The 16734-nt window shown below is 47.2% G+C and overlaps 2 protein-coding genes across 2 annotated transcripts in view; one reads left to right on the plus strand and one right to left on the minus strand.

The window, feature by feature from the left end:
* The window catches only part of LOC116816902 (fer-1-like protein 4), a 120903-nt gene that overhangs the window by 97486 nt on the left and 6683 nt on the right, over positions 1-16734 (plus strand). Inside the window, exons 38-41 of the mRNA XM_032766535.2 lie at positions 876-1054; positions 11443-11528; positions 12324-12422; positions 13203-13444. Of these exons, the coding sequence (XP_032622426.1) occupies positions 876-1054; positions 11443-11528; positions 12324-12422; positions 13203-13444 (606 nt within the window). The remainder of the gene's footprint in view (positions 1-875; positions 1055-11442; positions 11529-12323; positions 12423-13202; positions 13445-16734) is intronic.
* FAM83C (family with sequence similarity 83 member C) overlaps positions 3851-16734 on the minus strand; it is a 293103-nt gene continuing 280219 nt past the window's right edge. The window contains exon 5 of the mRNA XM_075072351.1: positions 3851-3900. The gene's annotated coding sequence lies outside the window, so the exon portion shown is untranslated. The remainder of the gene's footprint in view (positions 3901-16734) is intronic.

Raw genomic sequence — 16734 nt, forward strand, 5'->3', positions numbered from 1 at the left:
CCAAGTGGGAACACTGCCCAGACTGTGCAGTCCAAACACAAATTCCCAGCAGGTGCGTGAGCCCCTGGACTAGCTGCCCTGCTGAACATCAGCCCGTCACGCAGGCTATGTGGGCTAGGTTTGGTTTCGCTGTTTCTTTTAACACTCCGCCTGAGAAAGCTTTGCTTATTTTTCATTGAAGCTACAACCGACAGTCCCTGTATGCAGCTGTTTGTGACTAGCTGTCCATCATCGACACTGACAGTTCTCCTGACTGGGTTTTCTTTGTGCTTTTATTTTCCATTATCCTTCCTCTCATTCAGGCTTATCTAGATTGTGCCTGAGCCATCTGTGCCTCATGCATGCTCCAGTCTCACTAACAGATGGAAAGAGGCTAGATTTAGCTGCATAGGCTGAGCTGAACATGCAGAGTTTGTATTATCAGCGTACGGAAAACACCACAACCTACTTCTCCCAACACCACACATGCATGTGAAATGCAGCCTCCCATGAGAGCGTCCTGCTGGTCAGCAGAGATCTGGGTAGTTGAACTCCCCCAGAGGGCAGGGATCCTGCTTGGGGAGTTTTGGTTCCCCCACTTCTCCTGTTCTGGGGGCGGGGTAGCAGGTGCTCATTGTCATTTTCCCTTGTTTCTCTTTAGTTGGATCTTTACTCAAAAGATTTCTCCACCACACTCTGCCTTCTTCAAAAGCAGCTCCCTGGGCCTTTTAACCACTTCTCTTCTACACAGCTCTCTCCTTCTTCTTCGTCCCATTCCGTTGTTCTGTATAGATGTTTGGTGTGCTAGGATGCTCCAGCCTTCTCCCTTACAGCTCTAGTAATCATTGTTGGCCACACGTCTTTAGATCCTTCTGACTGGCTGTCTTGTGTTCTAGAGGCCTTTGTGAAAGACAAGAGAGAAATGGACGACGAGACTTGGTCAGCATATGATGAGCAGAAGGCTTTGTATGTCCTACAGCACTGGGATGAGATGCCAGAGTACGGGTACAAACTGGTCCCAGAGCATGTGGAGGTTCGGTCCCTTTACAACCCAGAGAACCCCGGGCTCGTGCAGGTGAGACTAACACGTTTATTCGCACCAGAGTACCAGCGTGTTGTAAGCCTAGCAAAGCTCTTTGGGCCAGCTGGTCACACCCTTAGCCAGAACATGACTGTTCTTCACTGTCTCCTCCCTGGGGCTTTGTCCAGTCCAGCGGGAACTGTCCCAAGCAATGGAGTTCCCACCTCTGCCCTTGGCAAACTGTTCCACACTGGACTAGAGCTCATCAGCAGCAAAGGTTTCCTGCCATTCAGCTTCAGTTTCTCCCTCATCTCTTGCCTGTCTTGTCTATGTTTTCCTTTGCTCCGATTTGTCTGGTGATTCCTAGCTATACCCTAGCTATATCAGCACCATGGGAAATTCCCCACCGTATCTCGGGGTCACACCCTTTAATTGTTTGGATCAAGCCTCTAGGCACTGCTGTAGTACAAATAGTAATAAAAACTATGGACCCAGTGATCAGTTCATAACTTATTGATAAAGTGCAGCCACTTCTGGGGCAGAACCTGGCAGCACTTTAAAGTTAGCAATCGCACTGCTCAGTGGCTTCAAGTAAGGAGCTGAAATTAGACGAAGTGTAATGTAGAGAGGCATACCTCATAGATTTTAAGGCAAGAAGGAACTATTGTGCTAATTTAATCTGATCTCCAGCATAGCACAGGCCAGAGAACCTTGCCAGGTGATTTCTGTTTGCTGTATCCAACCCAATAACTTGTGACTGAGCTAGTGTAGGTCATCTGGAGAGAGACATCCAGTCTTGAGTTAAAGACTTCAAGTGAGAGAGAACCTGCCACATCCCTGGGAAGTTGTCCCAGTGGTTAATTACCCTCACTGCTAAAAACTTCCACCTTATTTGCACTCTGAATTAATCTAGTGTCAACTTCTAGCTGTTGGATCTTGTTCTGACTCTCTGCTAGACTGAAGAGCCCTCATCTATCAGCAGTCTTCTCCTCATGTAGGTGTGTGTAGACCACCTTTTAACATTCCCTTTGTTGAGCTGAATACCGTGAACTCTGTTAGGCTACGTCTTCACTACCCGCCGTATCGGCGGGTAGCAATCGATTGCTCGGGGATCGATATATCGCGTCTCATCTAGACTCAATATATCGATCCCCGAACGCGCTTATATCAATTCCGGAACTCCACCAACCCGAACGGAGTTGCGGAATCGACAGGGGGAGCCACGGACATCAATCCTGTGCCGTGAGGACGGTGAGTAATTTGATTTTAGATACTTCGACTTCAGCTACGTTATTCACGTAGCTGAAGTTACGTATCTAAGATCGATTTTCCCCCATAGTGTAGACCAGCCCTTAGTCTCTCACTATATGGCAGGTTTTCCAGACCGCAAATAATTCTTGTAGCTTTTATCTGAGCCCACTCAAAGTTTTCAACATCCTTTTGGAAGTGTGGACACCAGAACTGAGCACAGTATTCCTGTAATGGTCTCACCAGTGCCATTTAGACAGATAATATGCACCTCTTTGCCCCTACTTGATTTCCCCTGTTTATAAATCCAAGGATTAAATTTGTCCTCTCAGCCACATCATTGCACAGCAAGCTCCTGTTCAGATGGTTACCCGTAAGGACCTCTTCAGTCTCTCTCAGTCCCTGTTTTCCAGGATACAGTCACTTATCTTGATAGTGTGGCCTGCATTCTTTGTTCCTCAGTGAAGGACCTTATATTGGTTGTATTAAAATTAGGCTGTCATGTGATTAAAAAAAAATAATCATAATTAATCACATGATTAATCGCATTGTTAAACAATAATAGGATACCATTTATTTAAATATTTTCTACATTTTCAAATATGTTGATTTCAGTCACAACACAGAATGCAAAGTGTTTATTTTTGATTACAAGTATTTGCACTGTAAAAAAACAGAAGAAATAATATTTTTCAATTGACTAACACAATTACTGTAGTGCAATCGCTTTATCATGAAAGTTGAACTTAGAAATGTAGAATTATATAAAAAAAAACTGCCTTAAAAAATAAAACAATGTAAAATTTTAGCACCTGGAAGTCCACTCAGTCCTACTTCTTGTTCAGCCAATCGCTAAGACAAACAAGTTTGTTTACATTTGCAGGAGATAATGGTGCCCACTTCTTATTTACAGTGTCACCTGAAAGTGAGAACAGGTGTTCTCATGGCACTGTTGTAGCTGGCATTGCAAGATATTTATGTACCAGATGTGCTAAAGATTCATATGTCCCTTCATGCTTCAACCACCATTCCAGAGGACATGCGACCATTCTGATGATGGTTTCTTCTCAATAACAATCTAAAGCAGTGTGGACCGACGCATGTTCATTTTCATTATCTGAGTCAGATGCCACCAGCAAAAGGTTGATTTTCTTTTTTGGTAGTTTGTGTTCTGTAGTTTCCGCATCGGAGTGTTGCTCTTTTAAGACTTCTGAAACCATGCTCCACACCTCAACCTCTCAGATTTTGGAAGGCATTTCAGATTCTTAAACCTTGGGTCAAGTGCTATAGCTATCTTTAGAAATCTCACATTGGTACCTTCTTTGCGTTTTGTGAAATCTGCAATGAAAGTGTTCTTAAAACGAACACCATGTGCTAGGTCATTATCCGAGACTGCTATAACATGAAATATATGTCAGAATGCGGGTAAAACAGAGTAGGGGACTGTCATAGTATTCTTTCCCAAATCTGAACCTTAGAGTCCAAAAAATGAGGTACCCGCATGAATTCCTCTAAGCTTAATTACCAGCTTAGATCTGATACGCTGCCACCAATCAGGACTTTGAGTGCCTGATAAACTCTGGTCTCCCCAAAACCTTCCCTGGGGACCCCCAAGACCCAGACCCCCTGGATCTTAATACAAGGAAAGTAAGCTTTTTCCCTCACTAGTGCCTCTCCTAGGCTTTTCCTCCCTGGGTTACCCTGGAAGATCACTGGGATTCAATTCCTTGAATCTTAAAACAGAGGCTTTTCACCTTCACCCCTCACCCAGAGGCAATACAGATTCAAGTTCTGTGAATCTAAACAAAGGGATTCCCCCTTTTCCCCCCTCCCTTCTTTCTCCCTGTCTCCCACCACTTCCCTGGTAAGTACAGACTCAGTTCCTTTGAGCCTTAACCAGGAGAAAAAATCAAACAGGTCTTAAAAAGCAAAACTTTTAATAAAAGAAAGAAAAGATAAGAAATCTCTGTAAATACAAGATGTAATATTACAGGGTCTTTCAGCTTATAGACACCAGAGAGAAAAGCCTCCCCCCAGCAAAAATACAACTTAAAATACTTCCAGCAAACTACACATTTGCAAATACAGAAAAACAATTTAAAAGACTATAACCAACTTTCTACTTAATACTCACTATTCTGAATATATAAGAGACTGTAGCAGGGAGATTGGCAAGAAACCTGGTTGCACGTCTAGTCCCTTTCAGTACTCAGAGAGAACAAAGCAAAACCTAAAAACCACAAACAAAGGCTTCCCTCCACCAAGATTTGAAAGTATCTTGTTTTCTGATTGGTCCTCTGGTCAGGTGTTGCAGGTCACTGTTCGTTAACCCTTTAGAGGTGAAAGAGACATTAACCCTTAGCTATCTGTTTATGACAGGGACATACAATTCTCCCCCAACGAGTTCAGTCACAAATTTAATTAACACATATTTTTAACAAATGTCATCCGCATGGAAGCATGAAGGGACATATAAATGTTTAGCATATCTAGCATGTAAATACCTTGAAATGCTAGCTACAAAAGTGCCATGCAAATGCCTGTTCTCACTTTCTGGTGACATTGTAAATAAGAAGCGGGCAGCATTATCTCTTGCAAATGTAAACGAACTTGTTTGGCTTAGTGATTGGCTGAACAAGAAGTAGGACTGAGTGGACTTGAAGGCTCTAAAGTTTTACATTGTTTTGTTTTTTGAGTGCAGTTATATAATAAAAAAAAAATCTACATGTGTAAGTTTCACTCTCACGACAAAGAGATTGCCCTAAGGTACAGTATGAGGTGAATTGAAACTACTATTTCTTTTGTTTATCATTTTTACAGTGCAAATATTTGTAATAAAAAATAATTTAATTTGATTTCAGTTACAACACATAATACAATATATATGAAAATGTAGAAAAACATCCAAAATATTTAATAAATTTCAGTTGGGTATTCTATTGTTTAACAGTGTGAATAAAACTGTGATTAATCACAATTAATTTTTTTTAGTTAATCATGTGAGTTAACTGTGATTAATCAACAGCCCTAATTAAAATGCTTACTATTTGTTTGAGGCCTGCTTACTAACCGCCCCAGATTGGTCTGTATCAGTGACCTGCCCCTTTGCTGTTTACCACTCCACCAGTATTTGTGTCATTGTCACACTTCATAAGTAATAATTGTATATTTTCCCTTAGATAACTGATAACTTGATATCTTGGCAAACCCAATTCAATATTTTTAATTTGACGAGTCCCAGTTAAAAAAAAAATACACCACCACCATATGTGTTGCTTGGTGCTCACTATGTAACCATCTTTTAGTTCCTTATTGATTGAGCCTGGTATCAGCCATTCCATGCTTTTGCCCAGGATTGATCTCAGTCTAACCCAGGCCATCCTGTTTGCCTTCTTTAAATATTGGCACAACATCAGCTTTCTTCCAGTTCTCTGGAACTTCCCGAACATCATCTGTCCAGACAGCAGTTGAGCCAATTCTTCTAAAACTCTTGGATGCAAGTTGTTCAGATCTGCTGATTTAAAAAAAACAGCATAATTGGCCCGAAGGGAATTTATCCAGGATTCCAAGTTATCACTCTGCTTTGCAAAAGTGATGGGAGATCTTTATAGCGAAGAAGAAGAAGAAGAGAGTGAGAGACAGTGAATCTCCTCTGTACAGGTAGTCACTGCCATATATCAGGGCTGTGGGCATGCACACATCTAGCTAGATTAATTATTTCTAAGTGCTAAAGTGAGCCTTGTGATCATTTGTGTGACCCCCAGCATAACAGAGACCATAGGATCTCCCTGAATTAATTCCTGTTTGAACGAGAGCAGATCTTTTAGAAAAACATCCACTCTTCATTTAAACATAGCCAGTGATGGAGAATCCACCACAACTAGAGCGAAGCAAACTGGCATCTGAGTCAACACCCACTGAAATGAGTCAGGCCATTCACCCCTCAGAACCATTGTGTCAGGGTCTCTGCAGATGGAGTACCCCACTCCCAGTGTCACTCCCATCACCTGGTGGAAGCATTCTTTGCACTCTGAACAGCTGGAGACCAGCTGTTTGTAAATGACAGCTGAGACTAGAGAGCCTGCACCTGGCTAGTCCCTCATGCTCCCAGAGCACTCAGGGTAATGCCAGGTGCAGGAAACGAGACAGGACAGCAGGAATCACACCTTCAGAAGTGGCAGCCGGGCGAGGTGAAGCACAAACGGCAGCACCAGGCACTCTGTGTGGCTCCATCGTGGTTTGCTGCTGACATGCTGTACGGGGCAAAAGCCCAGCTCTCCATCTAACCCCCAAACGCCCGGTGTATGGCTACAGATGCCACCAGTAACATGGCAAGAACCAGGTCTGATAATGGACCACAAACACACTAGTAGCATAGCCAAAGCTACAGCATCACATCACCAGACAGGGAGCTGAGTCTCTCTGTACGGCATGGATGAGACCACACCAAAATACTGCAGCCATGCTACCAGACCTCACAATGGATCTCGCAGGCTGGCTGGGTCTGGGCAGAACTTGGGTGAGAGCCCTCCAGCGAGGAAGAAGTGGTTGTGGTGACTCAGCAGGCAGCATTAGTCCTTAGCCAGGACGGATTCAATACACAGGTACGTGGCAGGGGCACTCAGCTCTGGATGAGTTGTAAAATTGAAAGCCTTATCTGATTTAGTAAGGCCAGTCTCTCAAAGGCAGCGGCTCACTTGCTGATGCTACAGAACTGCATTGGTGTGTGCAGATGCCAAATGGCAAGCTGGATATCACAGGCGGCAGGGTGGCCTAGTAGCTAGAACACTGGCCTGGGACTCAGCAAACCAGAGTTCTTTTCCTCCTTCTAGTCTGATGGGCGATCTTGGGGAAATCATGTCACCTCCATGGGCCTCAGTTTCCCATCTTTAAAATGGGGCTAATTATACTGACGTCCTCAGTAACAGCCAATTGATTTTCAAATTGTCAGTGATGGAGAATCCACCATGACCCTTTGTAAATTGGTCCAATAGTTACTCATTCACTATTAAAAATGTTCACCTTATTTCCAGTCTGAATTTGTCCAGCTTCAACTTCCTTCCATTGGATCATGTTAGACCTTTCTCTGCTAGATTGAAGAGCCCATGATTAAATATTTGCTCCCCATGGTGGTACTTATAGACTAATCAAGTCGCTCCTTAACCTTCTCTTTGTTAAGCTAAATAGATTGAGCTGAGTCTCTCATGATCAGGCGTGGTTTCTAACCATAGAATATTAGGGTTGGAAGAGACCTCAGGAGGTCATCTAGTCCAACCCCCTGCTCAAAGCAGACCAACACCAACTAAATCATCCCAGCCAGGGCTTTGTCAAGGGCGGCACCTTAAAAAACTTCTAAGGATGAAAGTTTCCACCACCTCCCACGTAACCCCTTCCAGTCGCATCACCCACCCTCCTAGTGAAATAGTTTCCTTATATCCAACTAACCTCCCCCACTGCAATTTGAGACCATTGCTCCTTGTTCTGTCTTCTACGACTGATGAAGCGTCGCAGCTGTCATCCTCTTTGGACCCCCCTTCAGTAGTTGAAGGCTCTATCAAATCCCCCCTCACTCTTCTCTTCTGCAGTCTAAATACCCCAGTTCCCTCAGTCTGTCCTTGTAAGTCATGTGCCCCAGCCCCCTAATCATTTTCGTTGCCCTCTCTTGGACTCTCTCCAATTTGTTCACATCCCTTCTGTAGTGGGGGGACCAAAACTGGAGACAATACTCCAGGTGTGGTTGCACCAGTGTCGAATATTCAGGAATAATCACTTCCCTTGATCTGCTGGCAATGCTCCTACTAATACAGCCCAATATGTCGTTGGTCTTCTTGGCAACAAGGGCACACTGCTGACTCATATCCAGCCTCTTGTTCACTGTAATCCTCAGGTCCTTTTCTGCAGAACTGCTGCTTAGTCAGTTGGTCCCCAGCCCGTAGCAGTACATAGGATTCTTCCTTCCTAAGTACAGGACTCTGCACTTGTCCTTGTTGAACCTTGTCAGATTTCTTTTGGCCCAATCCTCCAGTATGTCTAGGTCACCCTGGACCCTATCCCTACCCTCCAGCGTATCTACCTCTCCCCCAAGTTTAGTGTCATCTGCGAACTTGCTGAGGGTGCAATTAATCCCATCATCCAGATCATTAATGAAGATGTTGAACAAAACTGGCCCCAGGACCTACCCCTGGGGCACTCTGGACATTGAGCCATTGATCACTAACCATTGAGCCTGACAATCTAGCCAGATTTCTATCCAGTTTATAGTATATTCATCCAATCCATACTTTTTTAACTTGCTGGCAAGAATACTGTGGGAGACTGTATCAAAAGCTTTGCTAAAGTCAAGATATATCACGTCCTTCGCTTTCCCCATATCCACAAAGCCAGTTATCTCATCATAGAAGGCAATCAGGTTGGTCAGGCATGACTTGCCCTTGGTGAATCCATGCTGACTGTTCCTGATCACCTTCTTCTCCTCCAAGTGCTTCAGAATGGATTCCTTGAATACCTGCTCCATGATTTTGCCGGGGACTATAGTGAGGCTGACCAGTCTGTAGTTCACCAGGTTTTCTTTCTTCCCCTTTTTAAATATGGGCACTATATTTGCCTTTTTCCAATAGTTCTGGACCTCCCCCAATCGCCATGAATTTTTAAAGATAATGGCCAATGGCTCCGCAATCACATCAGCGAATTCCCTCATCATCCTTGGATGCATTAGATCTGGTCCCATGGACTTGTGCATGTCCAGCTTTTCTAAATAGTCCTTAACCTATTCTTTCACTACTAAGGGCTGCTCTCCTCCTTCCCATACTGTGCTGCCCAGTGCAGCAGTCTGGGAGCTGACCTTGTCTGTGAAGACTGAGGCAAAAAAAGCATTGAGTACATTAGCTTTTTCCACATCATGTCACTAGGTTGCCTCCCTCATTCAGTAAGAGTCCCACACTTTCCCTGGCCACCTTCTTGTTGCTAACATACCTGTAGAAACCCTTCTTGTTACCCTTCACAGCACTTGCTAGCTGCAACTCCCAAGTATGCCTTGGCCTTCCTGATTACACCCCTGCACGCTCTAGCAATATTTTTATACTCTTCCCTAGTCATCTGTCCATATTTCCACTTCTTGTAAGCTTCTTTTTTGAGTTTAAGCTCACCGAAGATTTCACTGTTAAGCAAAGCTGGTCACCTGCCATATTTGCTATTCTTTCTGCACTTTGGGATGATTTGTTCCTGTGCTCTCAATAAGGCTTCTTTAAAAAACAGCCAACTCTCCTGCACTCTTTTCCCCCTCATGTTAGCCTGCCAGCGGATCCTGCCCATCAGTTCCCTAACGGAGTCTAAGTCTGCTTTTCTGAAGTCCAAGGTCAATATTTTGCTACTCTCCTTTCTTCCTTTTGTCAGGATCCTGAACTCAACCATCTCATGGTCAGTACTGCCTAGGTTGCCCCCCACTTCTACTTCCCCTACCAATTCTTCCCTGTTGGTAAGCATCAGGTCAAGAGGAGCACTGCCCTTAGTCGGTTCCTCCAACACTTGTACCAGGAAGTTGTCCCCAACACTCTCCAAAAACTTCCTGGATTGTCTGAGCATTGCTGTATTGCTCTCCGAGCAGATATTAGGGTGATTGAATCCTTCAATTATTCTTGTGGCTTTCTCTGAACTTTCTACAATTTATCAACATCCTTCTTGAATTGTGGACACCAGAACTGGACACAATTCCAGTAGTGTTCGCACCTGTGCCAAAACAGAGATAAAATAACTTCCCTGTTGCTACTAGCGATTCCCCTGTTTATATATTCCAGGATCACATTAGCTATTTTGGTCACAAAATACACTGGGAGCTCATGTTCAGCTGATTGTCCACCACAATCCCCAAATCATTTTCAGTGTCACTGCTTCCCATCCTGTAAGTATGGTCGACTTTCTTTGTTCCCAGATGTATACATTTACAATTAGCCCTACTAAAACTCATATTAGATTAAATCTCAGGAAAAACTTCCTACCTCTAAGAACAGTAGGACAAGGGAACAGACAGTCTAGGGAGGTTGTGGAGGTCCTTCACTAGAGGTTTTCAGAAGGAGGCTGGAGAGCATCAGTCTGGGATGGTTTACACACAACAAGTCCTGCATCTTGGCAGGGGGCTAGGCTAGATGATCTTTGCAGTCCCTTCTAACCCACTATTCTATGATACTGTTTACTTGTGCCCATTTGCCAAGCGATCCAGAGCACACTGTATCAGTGACCTGCCCTCTTCACTATTTACCGCTCCCCCAATTTTTTGTGTCATCTGCAAACTTTATCAGTGATGATTTTATGTTTTCTTCCAGGTCATTGAGAAAAATGTTAACTAAGATAGGGCCAGGAACAGATTTCAGTGGGACCCTGCTAGAAACACACCCACTCAATGATGATTCCCCATTACAATTGTATTTTGAGACCTATCAGTTAGCCAGCTTTTAATCCATTTAATGTGTGCCATGTTAATTTTATATCATTCTAGTTTAATCAAAATGTCATGCAGTACCAAGTCAAGCGCCTTACAGAAGGCTATGTATGTTATGCCATCGCTACTGCATTTATCAACAAAACTTGTAATCGCATAAAAAAAAGATATCGAGTTAGTTTGACAGGGTCTGTTTTCCCTAAACCCATGCTCACTGGCATTGATTATATGAATCAAGTCCCATATCTACCATTTCATAATCTTGTCCAGGACCAATATCAGACTGATGGGAAGCCAAGCCTGGGGGTGAGATGTTTTAGTAGAGAGCAAATAAGGTTACCACTGACAAATATGAAACATCCAGTGAAGTGATACTATTGTGAGATAGAAAAGAAATGTTCTATTTCAGTTTTACATAGTAAATAACTTGTATTCAACTATTTTGTAAGGATGCTGGTGAACCCCATGGCAACAACATCTGAGCAGATGTTATTCCTTAAAATACTCCCTCCCCCCATAAGGAAACATTTTAAATACAAGCGACTTCTACAGTGTGGCAGGCCTTTCCTAGCAGTGGCATGTGCTCTCTCTCTATCCTGAGGGGCTTGCTGTGAGGGTTGCTGTGACCCAGAAGTCTGAGGAATGGTCAGTAGCTTTGGGAGGAGGGTTCTCTGGAGGTCAGGGAGTGGGAGAGTAAATCTGTTTGTGAATTCAGCCTTGGTGAATCCTTTGAAGCAGCTCAGCTCTTTCCTTTCTGCAGGGCTCCCTCCACATGTGGATTGACATGTTTCCAAATGATGTCCCAGCACCTCCTCCTGTCAATATCAAGCCACGGCTGCCAATCAGGTACAGGCCTGGAGGGGATGGGGATGGAGCCATTACAAACCCAGTGTTTATAACCGCAGCCTGGGGTCCTGCTCTGTATGCCTCCCTTGCAGTCTGTGCCCACGGAGGCTGTGACTGGGTGAGAAGGGCAGACTAACTGGTCTGTCAGGCTTGGAGGCTCACCGCTAGGCCATGACAGTGGTACTGCTTCAGCTCTGGGCCCCTGGCACATCTCCATGGCTTCCTCTCAATGCTGGTTCGGGGGGGCTGCAGGCCTCATCTCATTCTGCTCTCCCAGGGACTCCCTCTGTCACCACATGCCGGGTGGCTGAGCGGAAGGAAAACTGCTCCTGCGCCTCACACAGACATGGCAAGGAGGAGAGGTGTCCTCTGGGTTTACGTCTGCTCCAGGTGGAGCCCAAACCCCAGACAGCAGTGTCTGAGCTGAAGCAGTACCACTGTCAGCACACAGCTCAGTGTAGGTGCCTCAAAATCCCAAGCCTGGGCCATTCTTGTTCTTCTTGCTACTGATTGTGCCCGACTCATGCTGGGCAGATTCCAGTATGCTGGAGATGTGCTTTGTACTAGAATCTGCAAAACTGGGCCTGAGTGACACGAGAGGGGTCTTCTGCGAGATGTCCTGGGCCCCTAGCAGAAGGCACAGCACAGCACAGCACTAGAATGGGTGGCTGGGCTGAGTAGGTGCTGGTGCAGGCCATTGTCCTGGGGCGAGGAGGGGGTAGCTTTGCCTGGCCCTGACAAACACTGAACTGGAATGTGCTTCTCTTACCTGCCCTTGGCTTTCCCTTCTGGTAGTTACGAGCTGCGTGTCATCATCTGGAACACAGACGACGTGATTCTTGATGACGTTAATCCAATAACAGGAGAAACCTCCAGCGACATCTACGTGAAAAGGTGCCCGAGTTGATGGGGAATCATATGAGCAGAGACAGCCACAGGGCCAGAAAATGAGTAGCTGGCCTGTCCAGTCTGACCCTGCCTGGACACTGCAGCACCCCCTACTGCCTGAGTCCCACAGACATCACTAGCCTTTCCTCATATCTCACCAGCCATGGGGCCTCCACCTCCTGGGGCAGTCTAGCTCACTGACCATTTAGTCTACCCACCAAGGCCTTAGTCCTGACACCCAGCCCAGACTTGTTCTTCAGAACATGTCAGTCCTCATCCCTATGACTGAGCCTACCCAGGCACTGTGCCCCCTTAACATGGTATGCAGCTTCTGCACAGCTTGGACCAGCTTACCAACGCCTGCAATTCCTTCCTGCATTTTTTGCATCAGCAAGTAGTTGTGGGCTCAGTTCCTATTATTCAGAAAACCAAGTGCCTGATTTGTCTCCATAATCAGATACTGGACCATCTAAATGGTGGGGCTTGTACCCCCAAAAAAGAGAGACTGGAGAGAGGCCCCTTTAGAGCCCTCATAATGGCTGTGGCCCAGCATAGACCTGGCACCCCTGACATGTTCCTATCTGCCATTTGAATCAGTTGAGCCTTGTTGGCTAAGCCCGTTATTAATCTGAATAAGAGTTTGTTGCTGTGAGGCTCTGTCGAGCTGTGACTGAGCACTGCCCCTCAACCTGGGGCCCTTGCTCCCAGCACCCCGGCAGCTTAGTGATGCTGACCCTTGGGACTGCTTTAACATGACGATTGATGTTAATTGAGCTTCTTCTGCAGCTGGATCAAAGGTCTGGACCATGAGAAACAAGAAACAGATGTTCACTTTAACTCTCTGACTGGGGAAGGCAACTTTAACTGGAGGTTTGTGTTCCACTTCGACTACCTCCCGACTGAGAAGGAGATCTCCTATAAGAAGAAGGACTCCATCTTCTCCCTGGAGGAATCTGAGTTCAGGGAGCCAGCTGTCCTGGTCCTTCAGGTCTGGGATTATGACAGGATTTCAGCAAATGACTTTCTAGGTACAGTATCCTCCTGCTGAGAGAAGTAGGCTGTTTCTCTGTGCCTTGCCTGCTTCACTTGCCCAGGCCGCCCACCCTGAGCTTTGCAGGAAATGGTTCCCAGTCGAGATGAGCCGGGGCTGCAGGGAGCTCACTTGCCCTCTGTTGCGTTTGCAGGCTTGCTCCTGGCCCATTGGTAGAACTGCTGCTGACAACACCAGTGTCCTACCAGGTTCCAGTTGGTTACTGGCATTGGGATTAAACTCTCTCATTCAAGCCAGTTATTTATCTTCTGACCCATCTCTGCACTGTACAGTACTGTGCCCCCTAACCACGGAACGGGGGTGAGTGAGCAGCTTCTTCCAAAGCTGACCCCACTGCTGCTCTGCATAGTGCAGGATTTCTCAAACAGGGGTCACCGCTTGTGTAGGGGAAGCCCCTGGCGGGTCGGGCCAGTGTGTTTACCTGCCCCGACTGCAGGTCCAGCTGATTGCAGGTCCCACTGGCTGCAGATCGCTGCTCTGGGCCACTGGGAGCTGCTGGAAGCGGTGGCCCCACTGGCCGTGGATTGCTGCTCCAGGCCAATGGGAGTTGCTGGAAGCAGCGGACAGTAAGTCCCTTGGCCCGCGCCGCTTCCAGCAGCTCCCATTGGCCCAGAGCAGCGATCCACAACCAGTGGGAGCCGCGATCGGCTGGACCTGCGGATGGGGCAGGTAATCACACCATCCCGGCCCGCCAGGGGCTTTCCCTACACAAGCAGCGACCCCTGTTTGAGAAACCCTGGCATAGTGATCTTCACCTTCTCTCTGGCTCTTGCATAACCACCTTCCCACTGCCTCTGAGCTCCCCCTGTCCAGGCACTTGGAGCCCTCATGCAGCTTTAGAAATACTGTTGTGTCAGAGGGTCAGCGTGAACCAGGGCTTTTGGTTGAAGGAGGCAGCTTTCAGCCTAGAGGTAGTGGTTGGTGATTCTGATGGCACTTAGGTGCCATGGTGGCAGGTGCCTTAGAAACACCACAGGCAGACTGCTGACAACTCTTCTCTCCTTTTAGGATGTTCCTTTCATTCTCAGACTGTGCAGAAAATGCTCCCTACTTCCGTTAGGCTTAAGTTACCCAAACTTTGAACCTTGGCCCTAAACACTAGGCCCTCTGAGGGGAACATAAGCAGATGGATGTGCTTTATTGCAAGCATAATAATACAGATGAATGGAAATTTTCTGCTGAAAGAGTTTGAGTGGAAAATGCCAATTCACTGAACCTGGAGCGTTTCATAGACACAGCTCAGATTCACCACATTTTCAGTGTTCTCTGGGAAACCTGCCCCCTTGCCAGGCTGCAAAGGAGCCCAGGGTTCCAGGGGCCACAGCTCTGAGACACGTATAGGCTGCCCCATGCTCAGGAAACCCGTCTTCCAGAGTCGAGGGCTCCGGGGCACACAGCCAAGCCAGGGCTTCCAGGCTCCTGCTGTGGAGCCAGAAGCCTGAAAGCCCTTGGTCAGCTCTTGGTTCCACAGCCGGGGGCCTGGAAAGGCTGAGAACTCCCTCTTCCAGGCTTCCTGCTGCAGAGTCAGGAGCCCAGAGCCAGGGCTTCTTGTCCCCATGCCCCAGAGCTGCAGGCCCTTAGAGCCCCTGACGTTCCTGTGGTAGCAGAGGTTCTGCTCACCCCAGCACTGAAACTGACAAGAATGGCATTTGCAATGTTGCTGTAGCAGTGTTGGTCCCAGGATACTGGAGAGACAAGCTTGTCTCTTTCACCAGCAGAAGCTGGTCCCATAAAAGATATTCCCTCCCCCACCCAGTGCCGGTGCAACCATTTAGGCAGAGTAGGCGGTTGCCTAGGGCGCCAAGATTTGGGGGCGCCAAAAATCAGTGCCCTCAATTTTTTTTTTAAGTGGTTGAGCGGCCGCTGCTGCTGGGATGGAGAGGGAGTCAGAGCTGCTGGCGGCAGTGGCAGCAGGCAGCCCAGGGTGTCCCCTGGGTCAAAGTGCCACTGCCGGCAGCCCAGGGCTTCCTCTGGGTCAGATCGCTGCCAGCAGCCCAGGGGGTCCCCTGGGTTAGTGCACCGCTGTGGCAGCCGGCAGCCCAGGGGTTCCCCGGGACAGTGCTCCACTGTGGCAGCCGGCAGCCCAGGGGTTCCCCAGGGACAGTGCTCCATCGTGGCAGCCGGCAGCCCAGGGGTTCCCCAGGGTCAGCGCGGCACTGCCGCCAGCCACCAGCCCAGGAGTTCCCCTGGGTCAGCGCGCCGCCACCAGCAGCTGGCAGCCCAGGTGGTCCCCTGGGTCAGTGCGCTGCTATGGCAGCCGGCAGCCCAGGGGTTCCACTGTGCAGTCGTGCTTGGAGAGGACGCAGAGCAGAGGTGAGCTGCGGTGGGGAGGTACCACAGGGCTCCTCGGGCCAGGGGGTGTGGGGAGCTGCCACAGGGGCAGGGGGCACACTTCAGGGCGGCAGGGGTGGGGAGCTGCTGCGGGGGCGCAAGGTGGAAGTTTTGCCTAGTGCGCAAAACTTCCTTGCACCGGCCCTGCCCCCACCATGTCTCTTTAAGAATGTCAGTTTTACTCAGCTGCTGTCCAGAGTCCCGAGAGCTGGTTTTGTGTGGGAAACAGCATGCGCCAATGTTTCTGAAACAGTTTTTATTCAGGATTTCTGGTTTTCAGGAAATTTCTAAAAATTTCGCTTCCTTACGATTTAGAACAATTTTTTAAAAATGAAATTTCCTGTGAGCTGGAAATCCTGCATTTTGTCCAGCTCTAGGTAACACCTTTAACCCCGACAAAAGCTCCTTTTATTAATTAACCCATTGCCAATCAATTCAAAAGGCTTCATTGGTACGGAAAGGCCTATAATGGAAACCTGCTCAGCAGTGCCATCTACTGATGGCAAAAAGAGATCATTAGACCCAGAACATCGTGGTATTTCTGGGACATGAGCTGCTTACATTTGTGATAAAGACACAAAACGAGGGAGATAGAACCGGAGGGAGCTGGCGATGGTGCTAGCATCCTGGCTGTAGCCTGAACAAAGTGTTAGTTCTCCCACCCCAGTGTCAAGATTTTATCATTCTGTCCTGAATATGAAGGACAAGCTCGGGCATGAGAAGAGGGTAGATTTAGACCTACAGGTACTGATGAGAGGCATAATGTGGCACTGCTCAGGGGTGATTCTGTTTAGGAGACAGAGTGGTTAAATGGCTTGGCCGGAAGAGTGGGATTCAAGAGATCTGGTTTCTGTTCCAGGCTGTGCCACCAACGCAGCATGTGAGGCAAGTCACTTCCTCTCACTCTGACCCTCACTTTCCCCATCCCTAAAGTGA

Source organism: Chelonoidis abingdonii, chromosome 14 (genome assembly GCF_003597395.2).
Source record: "Chelonoidis abingdonii isolate Lonesome George chromosome 14, CheloAbing_2.0, whole genome shotgun sequence".
NCBI lineage: Eukaryota > Metazoa > Chordata > Testudines > Testudinidae > Chelonoidis > Chelonoidis abingdonii.